The following is an 18,488-nucleotide window of genomic DNA, read 5'->3' as shown; positions in this document are numbered from 1 at the left end:
AACGTCTCAGATGGTTCATCCGTTGAGTTCAATTTTACATGACTCGTTCGAGCATTTCCACTAGTAACTAGCGAAAGGCACGCGTGATGATTTTCTTCAAGGCCTGAAGATTTTATATTTCATATATCCCCACAGGAACAAATCTAACGGTGTGATATCAGACGATTTTGGTAACCAATCGACAGGGCCAAAACGTGAAATTATCTGGTCACCGAAGTGTTCCCTAAATAAATCCACTGATTGATGCGATGTGTGGGATGTGGCGCCGTCTTGTTACAACCAAATGTCCCCGATATCACGAGCTTTATTTTCAGTCATCAAATAGTCGGTTGAAGAAATAAAACATTTTTGAAGAAATATGGACCGATAATTCCACCGACCCACAAACCACACCAAACCGTTATTTTCGTTAGATGAAATGGCAGCTTCTGCATTTCTTCAGGTTGCTCTGCGTCCCAAATGCGGCAATTTGGCTTATTTATATACACACTGAGCCGGAAACGGGCCTCGTCGCTGAACAAAATTTGGCTCCAAAACGGCGGATCTTTTTAGGGCTTTTCAAGAGCCTATAGAATGAAGCGATGTCGCTTAAGATCTCGGCGTAAAACGCGCCAAGTCGTTCCATGCGTCAGTCCGAGTTGCTGCGAACGATTCCGATTAAGCAAAGCGTGTTCCTAGTTTCATATATACTTGTATTGTATATATATGGAGAATTTCATTCATCTGTCAATTCTTACAAGAGAATACATTTTATGATATGCTTGGGACTAACTAAGATGTCACCTAGAAAAAAAATAAAAGTCAGAGGAAAGACTGAAAGTATCGAGAGTGTTCATTACTCCAGAAGAGTGTTAGAAGAAGGATTCAATTATCAAACTTATTAATGAAGAAGAATCCAGACATTTGTCATACAAATTCAATTTCAATGCAGTAATTTTAGATACATGGTGTATGGTAGCTTTGCTGTTGAAATAATTTTGGAATTGTTGCCACTTCGACTTCAGAACAAGCTGCATTAGTCCGACGTTTACAGAATGCCTTCAAAAATAGTTTACAAATTCGCAAGGACACTAACAATATTATTTGTAACATTAAAAAAAGTATAATTGTTAAAAACTGCAAATCTCAAAGTTGTAGCAAATTTGCCACAATTGCAACATGTGACGAACATGCAACACGCACGAATGGCTACACCAAAATGCCAAATAACAACTATGTAAAGGGCAATTGAATAAAAATACGCAAAAGGAAGAAAAAAGTTGCAACTAAACTCGAAAGCTGTAACAAACGAACACACCCGCGCATTAACATGCGCATATACATACATATATAGAGAGCGAGAGAGAGGAAGAGGAAGATGGCAATGCACACACACGAGTGCGCTGCAAAATGCGAAATGCGCTTGAATGTGAATGCCAAGTATATATGTGTTAAGCAACTATTTCGATGCACCCACATTTGTCGTGTTAGCGGCATTTGCCATACGTGGGGCGTATGAGTATTATTTTCTATGTCACTGCCAAAATGCCAAATTGAGCAATGAAATGTAAACTTTTCATTTACAGTGCAACATTTGTGGCATAAAGAAGGCAAAACGCGTGCACACCGCTAAACAAATGAAATTGAAGTGGAAAATAAAGAAGACAATTTACGTGCAACTGTGTGTATACATATGTATATGTATGTGTCTGCTTTCATATATACCTTCATTGCAAAAGGAGGTGCGGAAGTAGCGAAAGTTGCAGCAAACAACACAAATACAAACACATGTATATGGGTGAATGCCTATGAAAGCGGAGCTAAGCCCTTTATAGTGTTTGTTTGTGTATGTATGTGTGCTATTCACTGCTCACACCTACATATGCATACAAAGACACATTTCGTAACTCGATTGCAGTCATTTGAAGTGCATTCAATTGCAGCGAAACAAAGCAATTGACAAACGTCGCCGAATTGCCGTCGAAAGCTTTGAAATGATACTCGACTAGCAAATAAATGCGTTAATTAAATCGCTTTTGAAGTGCTACTCAGTGAGCAAGGAAGAAAAAACAAGCGTTATTATTTGAATTGACACTTAAATGTGCGCATTATTACGTTTTTATATTGACTATGTGTGTGTGCCGTGTGTATAATACCTTCTGGGGAGACAAATAAAATTTCCAAACAAATTGTAATCCATTGTCTATGTTAAACATCATTTATATTTTATGCTGTTGCCTTAGGCGCCATTTATTTAATGCGTTAATTTCAACAGCAAAAACACTGCACTTGACATGCTATTTTTCACAGCTATTAAATTCGCACACTTTGCAGCGCTTTTAACAGCAAAACGAAATGCGAAATATAATAATAATAAGGTGCTTAAAAAATTTGTTTTTGCGTCCATACCCCATTGATTGTATAATACATATATGGAATGGCAAGAAACTATATCTTTCAGAGTATTTAACAGGTACTCGAAATTCACTCATTAGTTCTATACTAATATTTATTATACTATTAATAAATATAATAAAATAGCCTAAGCTATCAGGGAACTTCATTTATTATCTTATAAAAAAAATAAGAAAAAATTTCAGCTGTGTGGTAGCTATATATATCTCCAAATCTGAAAGCGTACCGGCCAAGCTTTACTTCAAGTTTCCTTCTGGATGTTACCAACTTCGTGGCAAACTTAATATACTCGTACCTTCTTCAGTACATAAAATTTAGGTTAAACACCACTTCTTCGTCTTTAATTGCTGCAAATTAATTTTTGTAGACAAATCACTAGTTTTTTGTTTTCGCGTTGCTAAAGTGGCTAGAATACGAGTTTGATATAAGCAATGAAACTAGTTGATGACAGTACAATATGTGATAATTTTACCTTATCTTTGCCTGATCGAATTCTGCCGCTTCGTGAGATTTCCAAAAGTTCAAGACTTGCGCGGCATAATCGATAAACAACACCAGCGAAATGTACCGTATGAAAGTTTTTTGCGATTTCCCTTAAAATAATTTCAATTCAGCCCAGACAGTCAATTTCGCTTGAACGACATCGTAAAGTTCTTGCGCGATTATAAACCATAGAGTACCCTTACACAGCTGTGAAACTTTTAGCCGAAAATCTTTTTAAAATATTGTTTTCTTATATCTATGGTAGGAAAATATGTTTCTCGCTATTTATGGTAGAAAAATTTCATTTAAATTCTACTACCTTGCCTTCAAGCTTTACTAATTCCTAAGGTAGTCCCGACAAATTGCCGATTTTGTTCCTAGCTAACTTCAAAGTCTGCAACCGAGTATTTAACGATCTCTATATATTACAAAGTATTATTGACAAAAATATTATATAGAAATATAGCCAAATACATAAAGCATTTTGAAAAGTATTATACGATATGAAGAATATTGGGCCTTATTTTAAATATTGGTTGTAGTAATAATCTAATTCTGGCGCCATTTAGCAGAGTAATGTTTTTCAAATATAGTATCTTTTTCCGTGCAAAATAGATTGAAGTTTTTAACCAAAATGGACCCGTAAATATACCTTTTTGTAATATGGGTATAAGAATATTAAACATAATTTAAACTTTCTCGGATATTGGATACAGCCTTCTGAACGATAACAGTTATTAGACTATCTTAAAGATTGCCTGCAACTGCAATTAGCCATTCCAGATCCATTGCGCTAAGATGTTATGGTAACCTTACACCCCTTACATCTCCAATAAAAAAAAAAATGTAGCCTCCAGTTATTACTAGAAGTCCAGCCAGCCTAGAAACCTCAACGTATTTCGTTTTGGCTACTAAAAGGTTTTACCTTTATTTGATTCGCTGCTGGAGTGCGATCCGTCTATTGAGTGTATGGAATTCATATTCCGATATTTCTACTTTGCATACCTTAGTCATAATACTGCTACAGTTTGTATTCCTGAAATATCTAGGAGAAAAAAGTAGACCGAAAATAATGATTGACCGTAGTCTTCAGTGTATTCAGACACAGTGTCTGTTCTATTTTGTAAAATCATTACAATTATGTAGTGGTTTATATTAAGCAAAAATCGATATATAGTGCTTCACGAACTTCTTTTGTGAGAATTTGGAAAGAAAGAACAATCCGATAAAATGAATAATTTAGGTAATAAACCGAAGTTTCAACATTTTTTAACGCCTTATGGTAGTAGTCTTTGAGAGCTGAAATTGATCTAAGTTTTTGCTTTCCAGATGTGCATAAGACCTTTAGAATATACTCGTATATACTTGTATAAATATTTATAGGCACTCAGGGGAAGAGCTGATTCTTGAATGATAAATGAAAGATAATTTAAAGAATATGTGTGTATATAAAATATATCTAAATAGTATTTTTACGAAATAATTGCTAAAATATTGAAAAATACTTTTTTATAGTGAAAATAAGACTTAAGACTAAGACACTCAAAGTGTTTATCGAAGAAATCATTATTGGGATAGAACCAGAAACTCTATCATAACGATTTATTTTTTCCCTCAATATTCCCTTGATCGAGTTCTCGAAAGTTTGAAACACCTGCTTTGATATTTTATTATCTTCATTGGCACAGACTACACATTTTTAATTTGCGATCGATTTGCGAAACACTAAATTTGTACGCCACTCATAAAATCAGTCTCAAACATTAATCCTTCTTCTCTATTGGGTTATATTCAGGTTTTAAACAGCGTGCGAAAGAGTTCAAAATTCAAGACAAAATGTATTCGTGCAAAGTTGAAATTATTCTTAATGCTGGGATGCTACAACATAGTACATATATCCATGTGGGAATATATAGAGAGTGAGACAAGTGTCAGTGCCAGTGTAAACAATGAACTGTGCGTAGAAGTTTTCAAAATTTCATCAACCAAAACATAGAAGAATGCGCGTTGAATACTCTACGCAAACAAATATCAAAGCAAAATTTTGAAACAAAGACATATTCACACATACCTATGCACTTTTGTTTGTTTGTATGTGCACACATCTTTCCATGCTTTACTCGAAAGTTGCTAGATAAATTAACTAACGCAAAACAATAGCAGCAGCAACAACAAAAAGTTGTCATCGGTTGTATTGCTGCAAAGTGTCTACCACAAATTTAAGCTTTTCGTTTGCACTTCGCGCAACTTACAGCTAAACTCCACGCTATCTCAGCCGCCACTAACACAGCATATTAGCGACGCCATTAAACACACACACACACAGCCAGGCTCACATGCAAATAAGACGTTGCGACAACTTATGTGTAACGCATGCAGTGAGAGAAGAAAGCGTTCGTAATCCGAAGAGTTTTGAAATTTCAATGTTAAGTAAATATTTAACCGTTATGTTATTATTAGAGCGTGGAGTTAGCGCTGCTCATGCTCTGAAGTGTAGTTATAATGTGGCATCTGTTGCATGGTATTCGCTTTCGTTGCTGCTGTTGTGCGCCAGAAGAGAGCAGTGATGCGACGTTGCTGTCGGAAATTGTGTCTGATGCGCTGGTTAAAATAAGCAGCTTAGTTTCTTGTAGCACTTTTATCAACATTTTGCGGGCGTTCTCTCAGTTATTTCTTATTTTTTTGCGAGCTTTTTTCTTATTAATAGTAAATATGTGCTCGCATCTTTAAGTATCATGGATGTTTTGTATGAGTATGGGACACAGCATTTTATTCTAAACGCTTCTTTTATCGATCGCTTTTACTTAGTTTTCTAAATACCGCCTTCATAAGGAAAGTTTTCTGAGCCGAAACCGTCAAGAATTTCACTTAAAGATGTTGCATTTCTTTTGTCAAACATAGAACAAGCTTTGTATCGATTTTATCTAGAAAAGCCTCATCTGGCAAGTTTTACTGATACCAAATCCATAAATGCAAAACTTTATGACAACAGCGACATTTGTCTAATAAATATACAGCTACTGAATGCTGAAGATGTCGGCTATACTATATGTATATACACTATATGTAACAAGTATACTAAAACTAGTTCTTAGTATACTTAAGAGCACAGAAAAGTTGGAAATTAATGAATTCTCTCAGTTAGTAAGTATCTAAAACTCCAAGTTATAATAATAACCTATGTTTTTTGAATTAAACTGCTCCTTCCCATTTCTTGTCTGTGTTAAGAGTTATTTAAAGCTTAGATTCCTATTTTTGACAACTAAGTCGCTGACTCTTAACTGCAAACTGTGAATATGGTTCATAAACAGTAGAAATATCTGAATTCCAGGAGTGATGTTAAAAAAAAATATATATTTAAAAATCTGTATAAAATAGTGTTATCAATTTACTTCGGCACTTTGATAATCCTATTGGCTTTATAATGGGTGTATTTAAATGTAAGGAAATTTCTAGATGGACTGCAAAGGCTACTGTCCAATTCAACATATATGCCCGACATCTAATTTCAGCGTACTTCGACAGATTATCGCCCAAATTTATTTTCAAAATTCTGATTTTGTGTGGCAAACTTACAGAGCACAATACCGAAAAGACTATTTAGGTTCTAAGCATTCAAGGTAAATTAGCGACTGGCGCATGTCGAAAACCTTAGGAGTGTTTTTCGTTTCTTTTAGAAAGCTTGTGTAGTATTAACGTTTTGAAATAATTTTCTGCATTTTATTTTAAATAAAAGTTATCAACTTGAAAACACAATCTTTATTATATCTGGGATTATGCTCCCACCGTGATCTATTTAACATTTCCTCTCTGAGTACCGTTATCTCATATTGAAACGATAAAAAAATGCATTTACGCTTTTAGTATGTGTGTGTGTTTTTATAGATTTAAACATCGAGCTTTAATGACACCAAACCACCTGCCTGCCTCCAATGATTTGCCATCATGCACAGCAACCTGTACAACTTCATTCACAAGTAGACATGCATACCTCTATTACATACATACATGTGTTTGTGTTGGTGCATATAACGAGATTTGTATGTGCCATTGCAGCGTGGATGTTCCGGTATTTATGTACGCAACAATTTGTATGCTGCACTCAATGGGTTCTGTACATACCTATACACGTGCATGTATGGGTGTCTGTATGCAAACAAAAGTAAAGGTATGCGTCTGGATATTTGTCTGCCGATTTTGCTTACGCAAAAGTGATGCTTCAGCGTACAACCACCGCATTTCCAATGTGAGCCATTTCATTATACACACATAAATCCATATAAAGCACTATGTGCATTAGTATGTCGAAATGGATAAAAATGAATATGTATGTACCATATGATGAAATATGTGGGTAAATCAAGAACTGCCCAGTAGGGCTATATATACTAGTACCGTTCGATGAATTCTGGACCCGAATTCCGAATTATCAAATTTAAGTTTTTTTTTTTTCATTCGCAAAATAGTAGATCACCTAACGAAAGCTAATGTAGACAGTAGTTGTATATCTGAAACCTAACATGCTATTATCTCCTTAGAAGGGTCTTCAACACTTCTTTAACGTGCTTCAGCAAGAAAAGCTCAACCAAATATCTAGCACAACTTTGCTGCGACCTATATCTACTTTGAGGGAGCATTTGAAATTTTCAAGAAGTCTTGGGTTTGGAACCGTCACATCTTTTAATTCTTGTACGATAATATTAGTTTCTTAAAGCGAATTATTAACTTAACATCACTACAAGTATATACATAGCTCCAAATAGTTCCGATTCATTCATAATGTAATACCTATTATTAATAAACTGACCCAAAATGTTATTTTCCCTATGAGTATCTTCATGTACTACGTTTGCCACTTTAAAAATTAAGTTTTCTACCCAGAAGGAAAAGTCGGAGGGTATATGGTATATAAATGATTAGCGTGGTAAGCTCGGTCGAGTTTGGTATGTTCGTCCGAAGGGTTCTGTCTGCATATAAGCGGAATGGTCTCTCAGTTTTTGAGATATGAGGAAACACCGATATCTTAACACCATATTATATGGCTGTCATACAAATTGACCCATCAAACTCAAGCTCTTGTATGGAAAAGATCTGCCATACAACCTATTCATTTAAATTTACGTCCCAGCATTAAAAGCTTTTTATTTTACAAGATACTATGACAAAATTTGGCATAGATTATAATACAAAGCAACGCTATCTATCTATCTAATATTAGCCATTGGATAATAAATGCTATTTTCAGTAATAATTCGAATATGTCCTCCATCTAGTGGGATACCTCTTGCCTCATACTTCGCAAATGAGTTTAATAGAGTAATGAATGTGATTTTATGGTATGGACTTCAGGTATCGCAGCGTCATCTATCGACAATATATTTCGCTACCAATAAGTCGACTATTTGCACCTCTCACCTCAACTAGTTTAGCACTAGTATATTTGCATACAGTACTCGGTGCAGTTGCACATATTTGCGAATGTCTATGCCACATTTGACTGCAACGATTTGGCAGAGATTGTTGCGCACAACTTAAACTGCTATCCACTCGTCTATGAAACGCTTTCTCTTTTACCCACTGCCACAACGCTGCGCTGTATTCGTTATATGTGTACGGCTTTCGGCAATGGATTGCCAGCGAACTTTTAACGATGGCAACGCATCCTTGAAATATTCTTGTTTGTATTTGTATTGAAAATTGCACTCAAGGCAAGCATGAAGCACAGTAACGATAGAAACACCCGCAGAGAGCCAACACAGCAGAAGCAACAAACACACAAAAAAAAAAAGAACAGGAACTGAACGTAGAGAGCAAATCAACGACGAACAGTAAAACAATTTCAGCAACTGATTTGATGATGGAACACAGGCAAGTTGCACGACATTTAGACATTCGCCTTCTCTGGTTTGCCTATTCAACGCGCTAGCTGACACGCCGGCAATTCGAAATTTCAACGCCTGCTAACTTCGCCGCAGACAAGCACACAGACAGCGTGTTTATCTACCGCCCAAACACCCGCCCAACACCGCAACATCCAAATGCCACATTTCTTTTTTTTTATCTTTTTTTTTTGCTTTGCATGAGTCTGTGCCTAGATTTCAATTCTGAAGCCATTTAGCGATGTGCAACATGGCTCTAAATCTATTTAAAACGCAATGAAATTGACGTTGCATTGATCGTGTTGCAGCATCGTGGCGGCATGACTGGCTCGTGTTTATCTGTATTGTAGTAGAAAATTGCCTACAGTTAGTCGTGGCTGTTTTACTGCCTTCTGCAACTAAAGCTATTGAGTGGTTGTTGTTGCTGTGTTGCAAGAGAAAATAAAATTCGCCGTAATGGCTGTGGAAAGTCCAACACTTGTTCACAGCTTAAAGAACAAATTAAATTTTCTAAGTTTATACGCAGCGCGTGTATTACACAGTACTTGTTGTAGGCTATGCGATTTTCCACACAGTCATTGTTTTGTGTATTATTTGCGGAAACTTCAATATGTCTGTGCATCTGCGCTTTTGCGGTTTACCAGCAGAAGTGGTGGTTAGATTTGTCTACTATATGCATTTGGTGGTTGAGCCGTTAGTGTTGCATACACTAATTTGCCGCTATTCATTAGCATTTGGCGACACGGCGGTCGCGCAGCATCTTGAAAAGCAAATTAAGGACATTCAAGCACATCGGCGACTCATTGACGTTGAGTCGTCCAACCATGCGTGGAGGGCGTATATTATTTATTAAAAAAAAGTCGAGCTTCTCGTTATTTGTAACGCAATGAATGGAAATCGCCCTTTTACTTTTATTTTCTTGGTATAAGAGGAAATGAATTTTGCTCTTACTGAATACCTATCTATTTTTTTTTGATTTTTTTTTTGAATTCACAGAATCGATTAGTCTAATTTTGAGGCATTATTCAAAAATCGGTTGAAATGTTAATTTTTTTGCATTAATGCCTACATTGTTTCCAGAATATTTGATTAGATAACTTTAAATGCTCAAATTGGGTGGTTAATTATTAATACTTAAAAATTTTTAAGTAAATTTTTCGTGTTAGGATTTTTTTTGTATTTACAGTAGTACCTGGTATACCAGTCTTCTACAATGAGTTTTCCAATAAGAGTAATAATTTAGAAAACAAAAAGGTTAAGGAAATTCAAATGTTTTTAACACGCTTTTATTAGCTTGGGTTGTATGTATGTATGTAATGGAATCTTAGAGCTTAATTTAAATTGCACACGTATCAGAAATATTGACCGAAAAGTATTTTTATCAGATCGATTAGTTTTAGATGTTACAAATAACGATGGGTGAACAAAACTATTTCTCTGTGCAACATTTTAATATCGTATCGAAGTGTTTATTATATATATCATATCATGTGTGTATGTAATTTTATATATACTTGTTTGTAACACACACATAAAATCATTATAGGTAGGAAGTATATGGGAGTTGAGTAATTCGTACACTAAATTCACATATTTTCGGCGTTAAACTATAGTATATCCAATAATATACGTATATGTTCCGTTAGTTAAAATATCTTACGTATTTACTGATATATACGGTATAAAGTCAACCTTAAGTTCGAAAGTCTTATATAAGATATATGGGAGATAGGAAAGTATTGACCCATTTTTTTAATAATTTTTGGCATTACTATATATTGCTAACAAAATAAAGTGCTTTCTGAGTTTCATTAAATTACCTCAAATACCGCCACCAATATTATAGAACAAAGTCAGCCTCAATTTTCCACCCGATTTTATTCATTCTAAGCATAAAGATACACTATTTTTAGAAAAACTCCCGCTCTCAATTTCACTAAAATAACTTACTATATGCCGATATATGCGGTATAATTTCAACCGGAATTTCGAAAATCTTTCTATTAGGGGTATGGGAGCTAAAAAAGTATTATTCTGATTCAACCCATTTTTGATGATGATATGATTTCCATCCTTCAATAATATATCTCACAGATTGAACGATATTTGCGTTAAAAAGTTAGCAATAAGCACTGGGGTCCATATATTAGGTAACTGGGGCTTGAATAGTTTTCGTCTAATTTTTACAATTGCTACTGGAAAATTAAAGAAATAGATGGAATTTAAAATTGTTTTACATGAAAAGTAGATTTTGTTGTGGTTCGATTTCGCCATTTTTCACGCGCTAATATTAGAATGTCAGAATGATATTATCTACCAAATTTGGTTGAAATTGGTTCAGTCAATCAATTGGTCCTGATTGATTGGGATTCTCGCATCATCTCGGGTGTAAAATTTAATGTCCTTGACGCATTTATTAAAAGACTTAACGCACTTTTAGTAAATTTTTACCAAACCGTTAAATGGGGAGTAGGCGAGCTTATGATCTGATCTCATCCATTCTGGTCTCATCCCTCTGTAGGAGGGAATAACAAAAAAATGTGTTCTGAGAAAATCTCCTTTATTTAGCTAAAGTAGTTTGAGAGGTATGTTCATCAAATCTATTAAAAGGCGGCGCTACGCCCATATTTTAAAAAAAATTTAAATCACAGATGCTCCTCTCTAATAAATGTAGTACTCTGTACCTCCTTCAGAATTCAGTTCGGTTCGATTTCACGTTGCTATGATAAAAGCCTTTCACTCCTAAGACTAGACAATACGCGTACTACAAATACAAATTACGAGATACAATTTTTGCACTCACAACACCATTTTTCGCAACAATATTTCCATCGCAATTGCCGTCAGTTGCCAGTTCACATCCATCTACGTCTTACCAGTTTGACAAGTGGTTGTCCAGCTTTTTGCAGAAAATTTTATTCCAATTATCATCGCTAAGAACTTCATTTACATATAAACATACACTTGGCGCTTAGTCAACTCTAAACAATATTTGGTGTTCTCCTCGCTAGAAATGCTTTAATATTAGAAAGCAGTAGTAAGAAATTGTTTCTTCGTTTTGTTTTCATTTTTAAATTATATTCCGTTTTTCATAAATATGCGCTCTGCTGCGTTGCATGCTCAAAAGCCGACACAACAAGTTGCTCACTCACCCACAACTGAAGTGTGGAATTTTTCACTCGAATAATTAAATTTTGTATACAAGTTGTAAAATTCGCCACTTTCTCTGCAACCAAATCAGTTGTTGTTGTGATTTAAGCTAACTGTTTTACATACAGTATTTGGTGTAGTTCATCGACTCAGCTCTGACAGCTTGGCGGTTTTCCTTTAAATGTTTTGTTGCTGTTTGCGAGCGCTTGCTCCACTTCCTGTTCTGTTAATTTTTTCCAGCTACTGGCGTCTGTTTCACTTATTTGCATTCTGTGGCAAGCCACATCTCTGCGGTTGTTATTGTTACTCTTAATGTTTATTTGTAATATTTTTGTGTTTTTGTTTGTAGTAGTCTGTGTAGGCTGCAGCTTAAAGTGTTATTACTTTTAATACTTTCATTGAGCTAACGAGGTTTCCTCACCCACCAACCTTAATTAGTCTGCTCGCCATTTTGTGCTTCAAACAAACTACGAAGATTGTTTTGTTATTTAGGCTTTGTTTAGCATAAAGTGTTTAACGATAATTTCATTTGCATTTCACTGCAGAATTTGCGGCATTCAAAAGTTTGGTTGTTTAAAATGAATTATATTTATTTTAGCAGAGATTTTATGAAAGTAAATATAAGTTTAGTCGGTAAGCTTTAAGCTCTGTATAAGCGAGATATTTCGAAAATATTTTTGATATTTGATTATTGTTAATCTATTTAAGATTTTGGAGTACATGAGAAAAATGTTAGTACTTCCATATGTTTTCCATATAATTTGTGATTTTCAGCGACTATAATGTCGTGAACTTCTCCACTTTATTTGAAAAATCTCGTTCTTGTTTAAATCTCGATTCATTTGGAACAATTCTATTTTACTAAGATAGACCAAAACCACAAAATATAATTTAAGGTTGATCTAATTATTTAAATAATTAATAAAGAGAAATAATTAAAAATTATTTTGGCGAAAAAAAAATGTTTGTTATGATTTGCTGAGGACGTTTTTGAGCTACAATAAGGTATCGCTTCTATTATAAAAGGTAGCCACTCATTATTTATTATCATCTCAGATATAGACATTTTGGTTAAGCTTCAATGAGTGCCTGAATACCATTATACCATATTTCCAATATAAGAAAAAGAAAGGGCTGATTTCATAGTTTTTCAGTACTAACTCATAGTTGAATATGTAAAAGGTTTTTTGCAAGTTTCGGTAAAATCCATGCGAAACTAAGTGAGATCAAGTTAATGGAGAGGGCGGAATTTTTCATAATTGATGTAAGAACTATTAAAAGTTTATTTTATCCTGATTTTTAAACGCCGAGGTTATGTATATTAATGCCTGAAAAGGTGGTGGAATTGAAAATGGTCTTGTATTGGAATATTTTTCAATTATACAAGTAAATGCATACATAGTCAGTAAAATGATTTGTGATATGTGAAACATATAATAAAAAGGAAGTAGACCGTGTCATGTTCATAGTTTAAATTTTGAACTGATGCACAGATAAAATTCAAATATCCCGTTCGTAACATAATTTTACGCTTCTGTTTCTACTCTTCCGGTTACTACCTCATTGAAAAGAATTTTAACATGTATTTAATTGATATCAAGCGTAGTTATTATCTTATAATTTGCACTGTATTAGCATTAGACAATTCTGCAGATTTAGCTCTTTAAGTTTATGAGATATGTTAGATAAACTTATTAGAGAACGGGCCTTAAACTACAGCGCCACCATACCTGTTATTCTTCATAAAACATGAGTGTTCAAGCGAATTATAATACGTTAAGAACTTTGGCATGACATTATTTCACGGCAAGATTTCTTCTATTAGCTATAGCAACCATTCTAAACGAATACGGGTACTTTTGTGCACATTAGTTACAAACATTTTTGTAAAATTTCAAAACGAAAGTAAGTACTTTCAACACATAGTTGATAATTTTAGTATAACTACGGTTTATGTAATAAGAATATGAATAAAAAATAATTACGGATAATGAGCGTATTTGTAAGAAATTATAGTAATTAACTTATTGTAATCGGTCCCCGGTTTTCATGTGTTTTTTTTTAAACGCTGTTTTCAGACTGGGTGGAGAAAATTTCTCCGGAACGGTTAAACGGATCCACTTTTCACACAATCTTCTTACCACTTTAGGCCACTCTGAAGTTCAAATGTTTTTACAAAAAACTATTTATTTTTTGAAAAGCTGTCAGAAAAAAAACATTTGGACTAGGTCTTCGTTCATTACGTGTATTTTTCTATCGTGATATTTTTAAGCAGAAAAATCTTCCTTACCGACTGATACCTTTTCAATCAAGGGAATTAAATTTTTTTATATGAAAAAATTATTAAATAAAATGTCTAAAATCACAAAAAACGCGATTCTTCTGACTTGCCGATGAATATATCGCCTGAAACTATGTACAGCATTCATTTCAGAGAAACACTTAGTGTGCTAAACAATTTTCAAAAGTTTCTTATATAAGCATTTGAAACTCATAATTTCATAAATAAACCATAAATATTTTAAAGGAAAAATAATAAATGAGATTCGCAACGCAAAATCTTAAATCTTATAATTTTTATTGTAAAGTTCCACAAGTGTTAATAAACGAAATAAATGCAAGGTCACAAAGTTTCAACAATTCGAAAATAAATAATTTGTTTTATGTAGTACATCTTAGCAAAGAGTTCAATTAAAGGCATCTTTCAAAATTTGTTAAAAAGTGTAAAGTGCAATATTTAACATAAACTTTTGGCAGATCAATAAAAAAACAAACAAAATAAAATCACTATTATCTTTAATAAAAACTTAATATAATTAACACCCATGCTTAATAGTTTTGTAAATTTAGAAAATTTTCGTAGTTTTAAAACACCTAGCTGCAAATAAAAAGGTTGTTATGAGAAATAGATTATAGAAAAAAATGAAATGGATATTTCAGTAATCGACCCAAACCCATTTAAACTCGTCAAAATCCACAATTTTGTGCTGGAAATCTCTATGTCATGCGGATATAAGTTCTAAAACAAAAACGTTTTTTGTTGCTGACGGGTGCAAGCTATAAAATATTGATTTTATTTTTTAGAGTTTCAAATATTTTATACAAGATCCGAGTAGTCATAAGTCGCAAATATAGATGCATCACTTTATGAACTCCCGAAAAAAGTCGGTCACGCAACAAAAATGAGGCACAAATTTTTCGCCTGATAAAAAATTACATAAGTTTAAAAGCGAACTTCTCTCAATGCAATCGATGCTTAAATTGCATTTATCATCGCTTATCTCGAGTATGTGACATATTAATGCCAGCGAACGAAATAATTTGTTAAATTTATTGCAGGAAACACAAAGTTGGCACTGGCAAATGCCTGTACATATGTAGCGACAAATATATACTTATATATTATACATTTATGCAATGCGTTGAATAAATAATAGTGTAATGAATCATTTGATTGGCTGGCAAACAGAACAAATCAACAAAAAAATATAACAATGCAAAAGTGACAAGATAAATTATGCTAAATGAACGCTGTGCCGCAAAAAGTGGCAAAGTTCAAAATGCAAGGTTTTCTAGCAAATATTGAGTTGATTCATTTTTCAAGCTTTGCCGATTGAGGTAACACTGCGGACTCAAAAGTGTAACTCAAAAAAATTATCAACCAAAATTTGGGTTTCTAAAGCACTCTTTCTTGCCCTCTACAAAGTTTAGCTACCAAAAAATAAGTGTAAATGTATGAAATTCGCCTAAAGGTGAAACACCAACATCAGTGATAACAATTTTATTTCGTTGATGGCAAGTAGAGAAGGCACAGCTGCCGTCAGTGCTGACTGCAGCTCTCTAAACCATCACCCACCCGCAGACAGCCATTGGCCTCAACAGCTGCATATCATTTTCAAAACACTCAAAAGTGAAAATCAGCAAGAAATAACTGCCTCGCTGACTGCCGCCGCCACTTAACACAATACGCCCCACCCCGTGGACTCACAACAAAAATACTGCACTCACCTGGCTTGTTGCTGTTATTACTACCGGCTGAGATTTGTTGCTGCGTCTGTTGGGATTGCTGCTGTTGTTGCTGATTTGGTGGCGGCTGTTGCTGATGTGACTGTGGATGTTGACCGTTATGCTGTAAATGCGACTGCTGGCCGACGCCACCAGCGCCATTTGCCGCAACAGCTGCCGGATGTATGGCGAGCAGTTTCGTTTCCGGTGGCTTATGTGGTCCCATTGTAATCGGCGGCGGCGCCCCCATCGCTATGGTGGGAGCTGGCATCATCAGTGTTGACATGGCCAGCATAATTTGCGAATGAATTTTGCCGGTTGCTACTTGAAAACTTTTACAACAACAACTGCTATTGCTACTACTGCTGCCCTAGTCTGGCAGCGTCAACTACTTAGTTAGCTGGGTTAGTAGTCGGTCCTTCGCTTGGCGGCAACTGGGCGCCCGTTTGCTTGACACTATTAAAAACAAAAGTGGACGTTGCTGCTAAGCTGGTGTGGTGCGGTGAGGTGTTGAAGGCCACTGGCTGGCTGGCTGGCTTGCTGAGCGGCTGAGTGGCCGACTAGTTTTGGCGCGCCTGGACGTTTGGTTTTCGAAGCAATTCAAATATTTTGCTGCTGCTACTTTTACACTTAACACTACTGCACGGGCACACCACTCTCCCGTCGCATGTGTGTGTGATTTTAATGTGCACCAAATGTGTGTACTCTGTGTATGTATGTGTGTGTGTGGTTGCACTTGTACTTTTCCACTTATTGATTTATCTTTAGTGAGAGTGTCAACAAACGGCGACGGCGACTCCGTCTCGGCCGCAACACCAGCTTGCAAGGTAAATCTGTTGCTAAAATTCTGCTGCTTCTTCTGCACTCACACACGGTGTCTCTCCAGTGCTTGCGACCGGCTTAGTTGTGGGCGGCTGCTGTCCTTTGCTTTTGGGTGTCTGAACTTCGTTTGAGGTCGTCGTACGTTAATTTATAGCACTTTGAGCGTAAAATCTACTATCGTCTGCTGCCGCTGCTGCTCCAACTGTGTCGCATCAACACCACGCTTTCTTACTCTTATTGCTATTCTATTGTTTTTTTTGTCTGAATTTTCGTTTGCCGAGCGTCTGCGACGTTAGATTTATAATGACAATTTTACCAATATTTCCTACGTCTGGCTGTGTGTGTGCATGTGTGTCGTTTGCGAATTTTTCTCGACCCGTTTTACATTCACATACAATAGAATTTTCACTTTTCTTTCGGTTTTCAATTGCTGCCTGGCGATGGCTGTGGCATGTATCTTGACTTGCAACGAGCGTGGCGCATATAGTTATTCGTTGCTACTTGCATTCGTTAGCTTGACTTTTATGGCACATACATACATACACATGTGTATATAATTCAAGTGTGTAGACCACTATATATTTAGTTTTTATGTGTGTGTGTGCGTATGTATATATGCTTTTCCGCCGTATTTTCTAGGTTGCTTGTTGCCATAGCTAGCACCGTATCTGCCTTCCTACGCCTTTCGCTTATTCGCTTAGTTTTCTCACTCACTTTCCCGCACTAACACTGTGTATACACTCAAAACTGTTATTTCTCTTTATATATATATATACATAACGAGGGCAACAACATTGTAGCGTTTTATATGGTCATTCAACCGGAAGGAAGCTGTAGTTCGCAATGTTACGTATACGCACCCGCCTCCATCAAATGCAACAAATATTTATATACGCGATGCTCGCTCTTATTTTTATTAAATTATATAAATATACTGAAGTTACTTATTAAAATTAAATTTTTCTCTACACTGATTTTGAAAATTTCATTATTATAATGTTTTTTTTTTTTGCTCTAAAAATAAAAAAACCGTCTCACCAGTGTGAACGCGCCGCGTATACTTTCTAGTATTTTTTTTTTTTGTGTGCTACAAATCGTAACACCACGTCATCATCATCAGCTGTCACTAATCACTGCCAGCACTTGGCGCGTGTTAATGTGAAATGCCGGAGCGTTCACGTTGTTTCTGGCGCTTTTTCGCACCGCAAGGGCTGCGCTTGGCCGGTCAGCCGCTGCTGTTGTTATGGCGGCTTTTATGAAACTTACTGGCTTTTAATTTTTAATTTGTCTGTTGCGCTCGTTTTCAGTGCAGCGTGTATTCTGCGGTGTAAAAGAATATATAAGTTAAATAAACAATTAACTTGGGCGTAATGTAGAAGCCCAAACACTTTCAAATACAGGTCTGGAAAGTTTGCGTGTAATTTAATTGCTACTTTTGATTAGTGTGAATATTACGAAGTTTAGTTATAAAATAACTTTATGCAAAATTGAAATTTATATTTTTAGGCGGTTCAATGTTAATTGACTTATTAATGAAAGTTAAATTAATTTGCTATTCTAAATATTAAAATAAAAACCAGAAACTGCTAGAATAATTAAAAAACTAAATGAGACAATAAAATCAATAATAATTCAAATATTCTTAGAAACCTTTAAAATAAAAAATACTAACTTTATACACACACAATTAAAGCCAAAACGCTTGTAATGTAAATTTATAAGAAATATAGCACAGTTCTTAAAATTTTTTCTTCA

General features: G+C 35.1%; 1 protein-coding gene across 2 annotated transcripts in view; it reads right to left on the bottom strand.

Annotated features, from left to right (window-relative positions):
* The window catches only part of LOC106617165 (cytotoxic granule associated RNA binding protein TIA1), a 271,680-nt gene extending 253,561 nt beyond the window's left edge, over positions 1-18,119 (bottom strand). Inside the window, exon 1 of one of the 2 annotated variants that reach the window (XM_070105504.1) lies at positions 15,915-18,119. In XM_070105504.1, the coding sequence (XP_069961605.1) occupies positions 15,915-16,206 (292 nt within the window). In that variant the 5' untranslated portion in view covers positions 16,207-18,119. The remainder of the gene's footprint in view (positions 1-15,914) is intronic. The other variant, XM_070105503.1, reaches the window with a different exon arrangement.
* Positions 18,120-18,488: the final 369 nt, after the last annotated feature.

Source organism: Bactrocera oleae, chromosome 2 (assembly GCF_042242935.1).
Source record: "Bactrocera oleae isolate idBacOlea1 chromosome 2, idBacOlea1, whole genome shotgun sequence".
Taxonomy (NCBI): domain Eukaryota; kingdom Metazoa; phylum Arthropoda; class Insecta; order Diptera; family Tephritidae; genus Bactrocera; species Bactrocera oleae.
The sequence above is the reverse complement of the archived record's forward strand: the minus strand, read 5'-3'. Positions and strand labels throughout refer to the sequence as shown.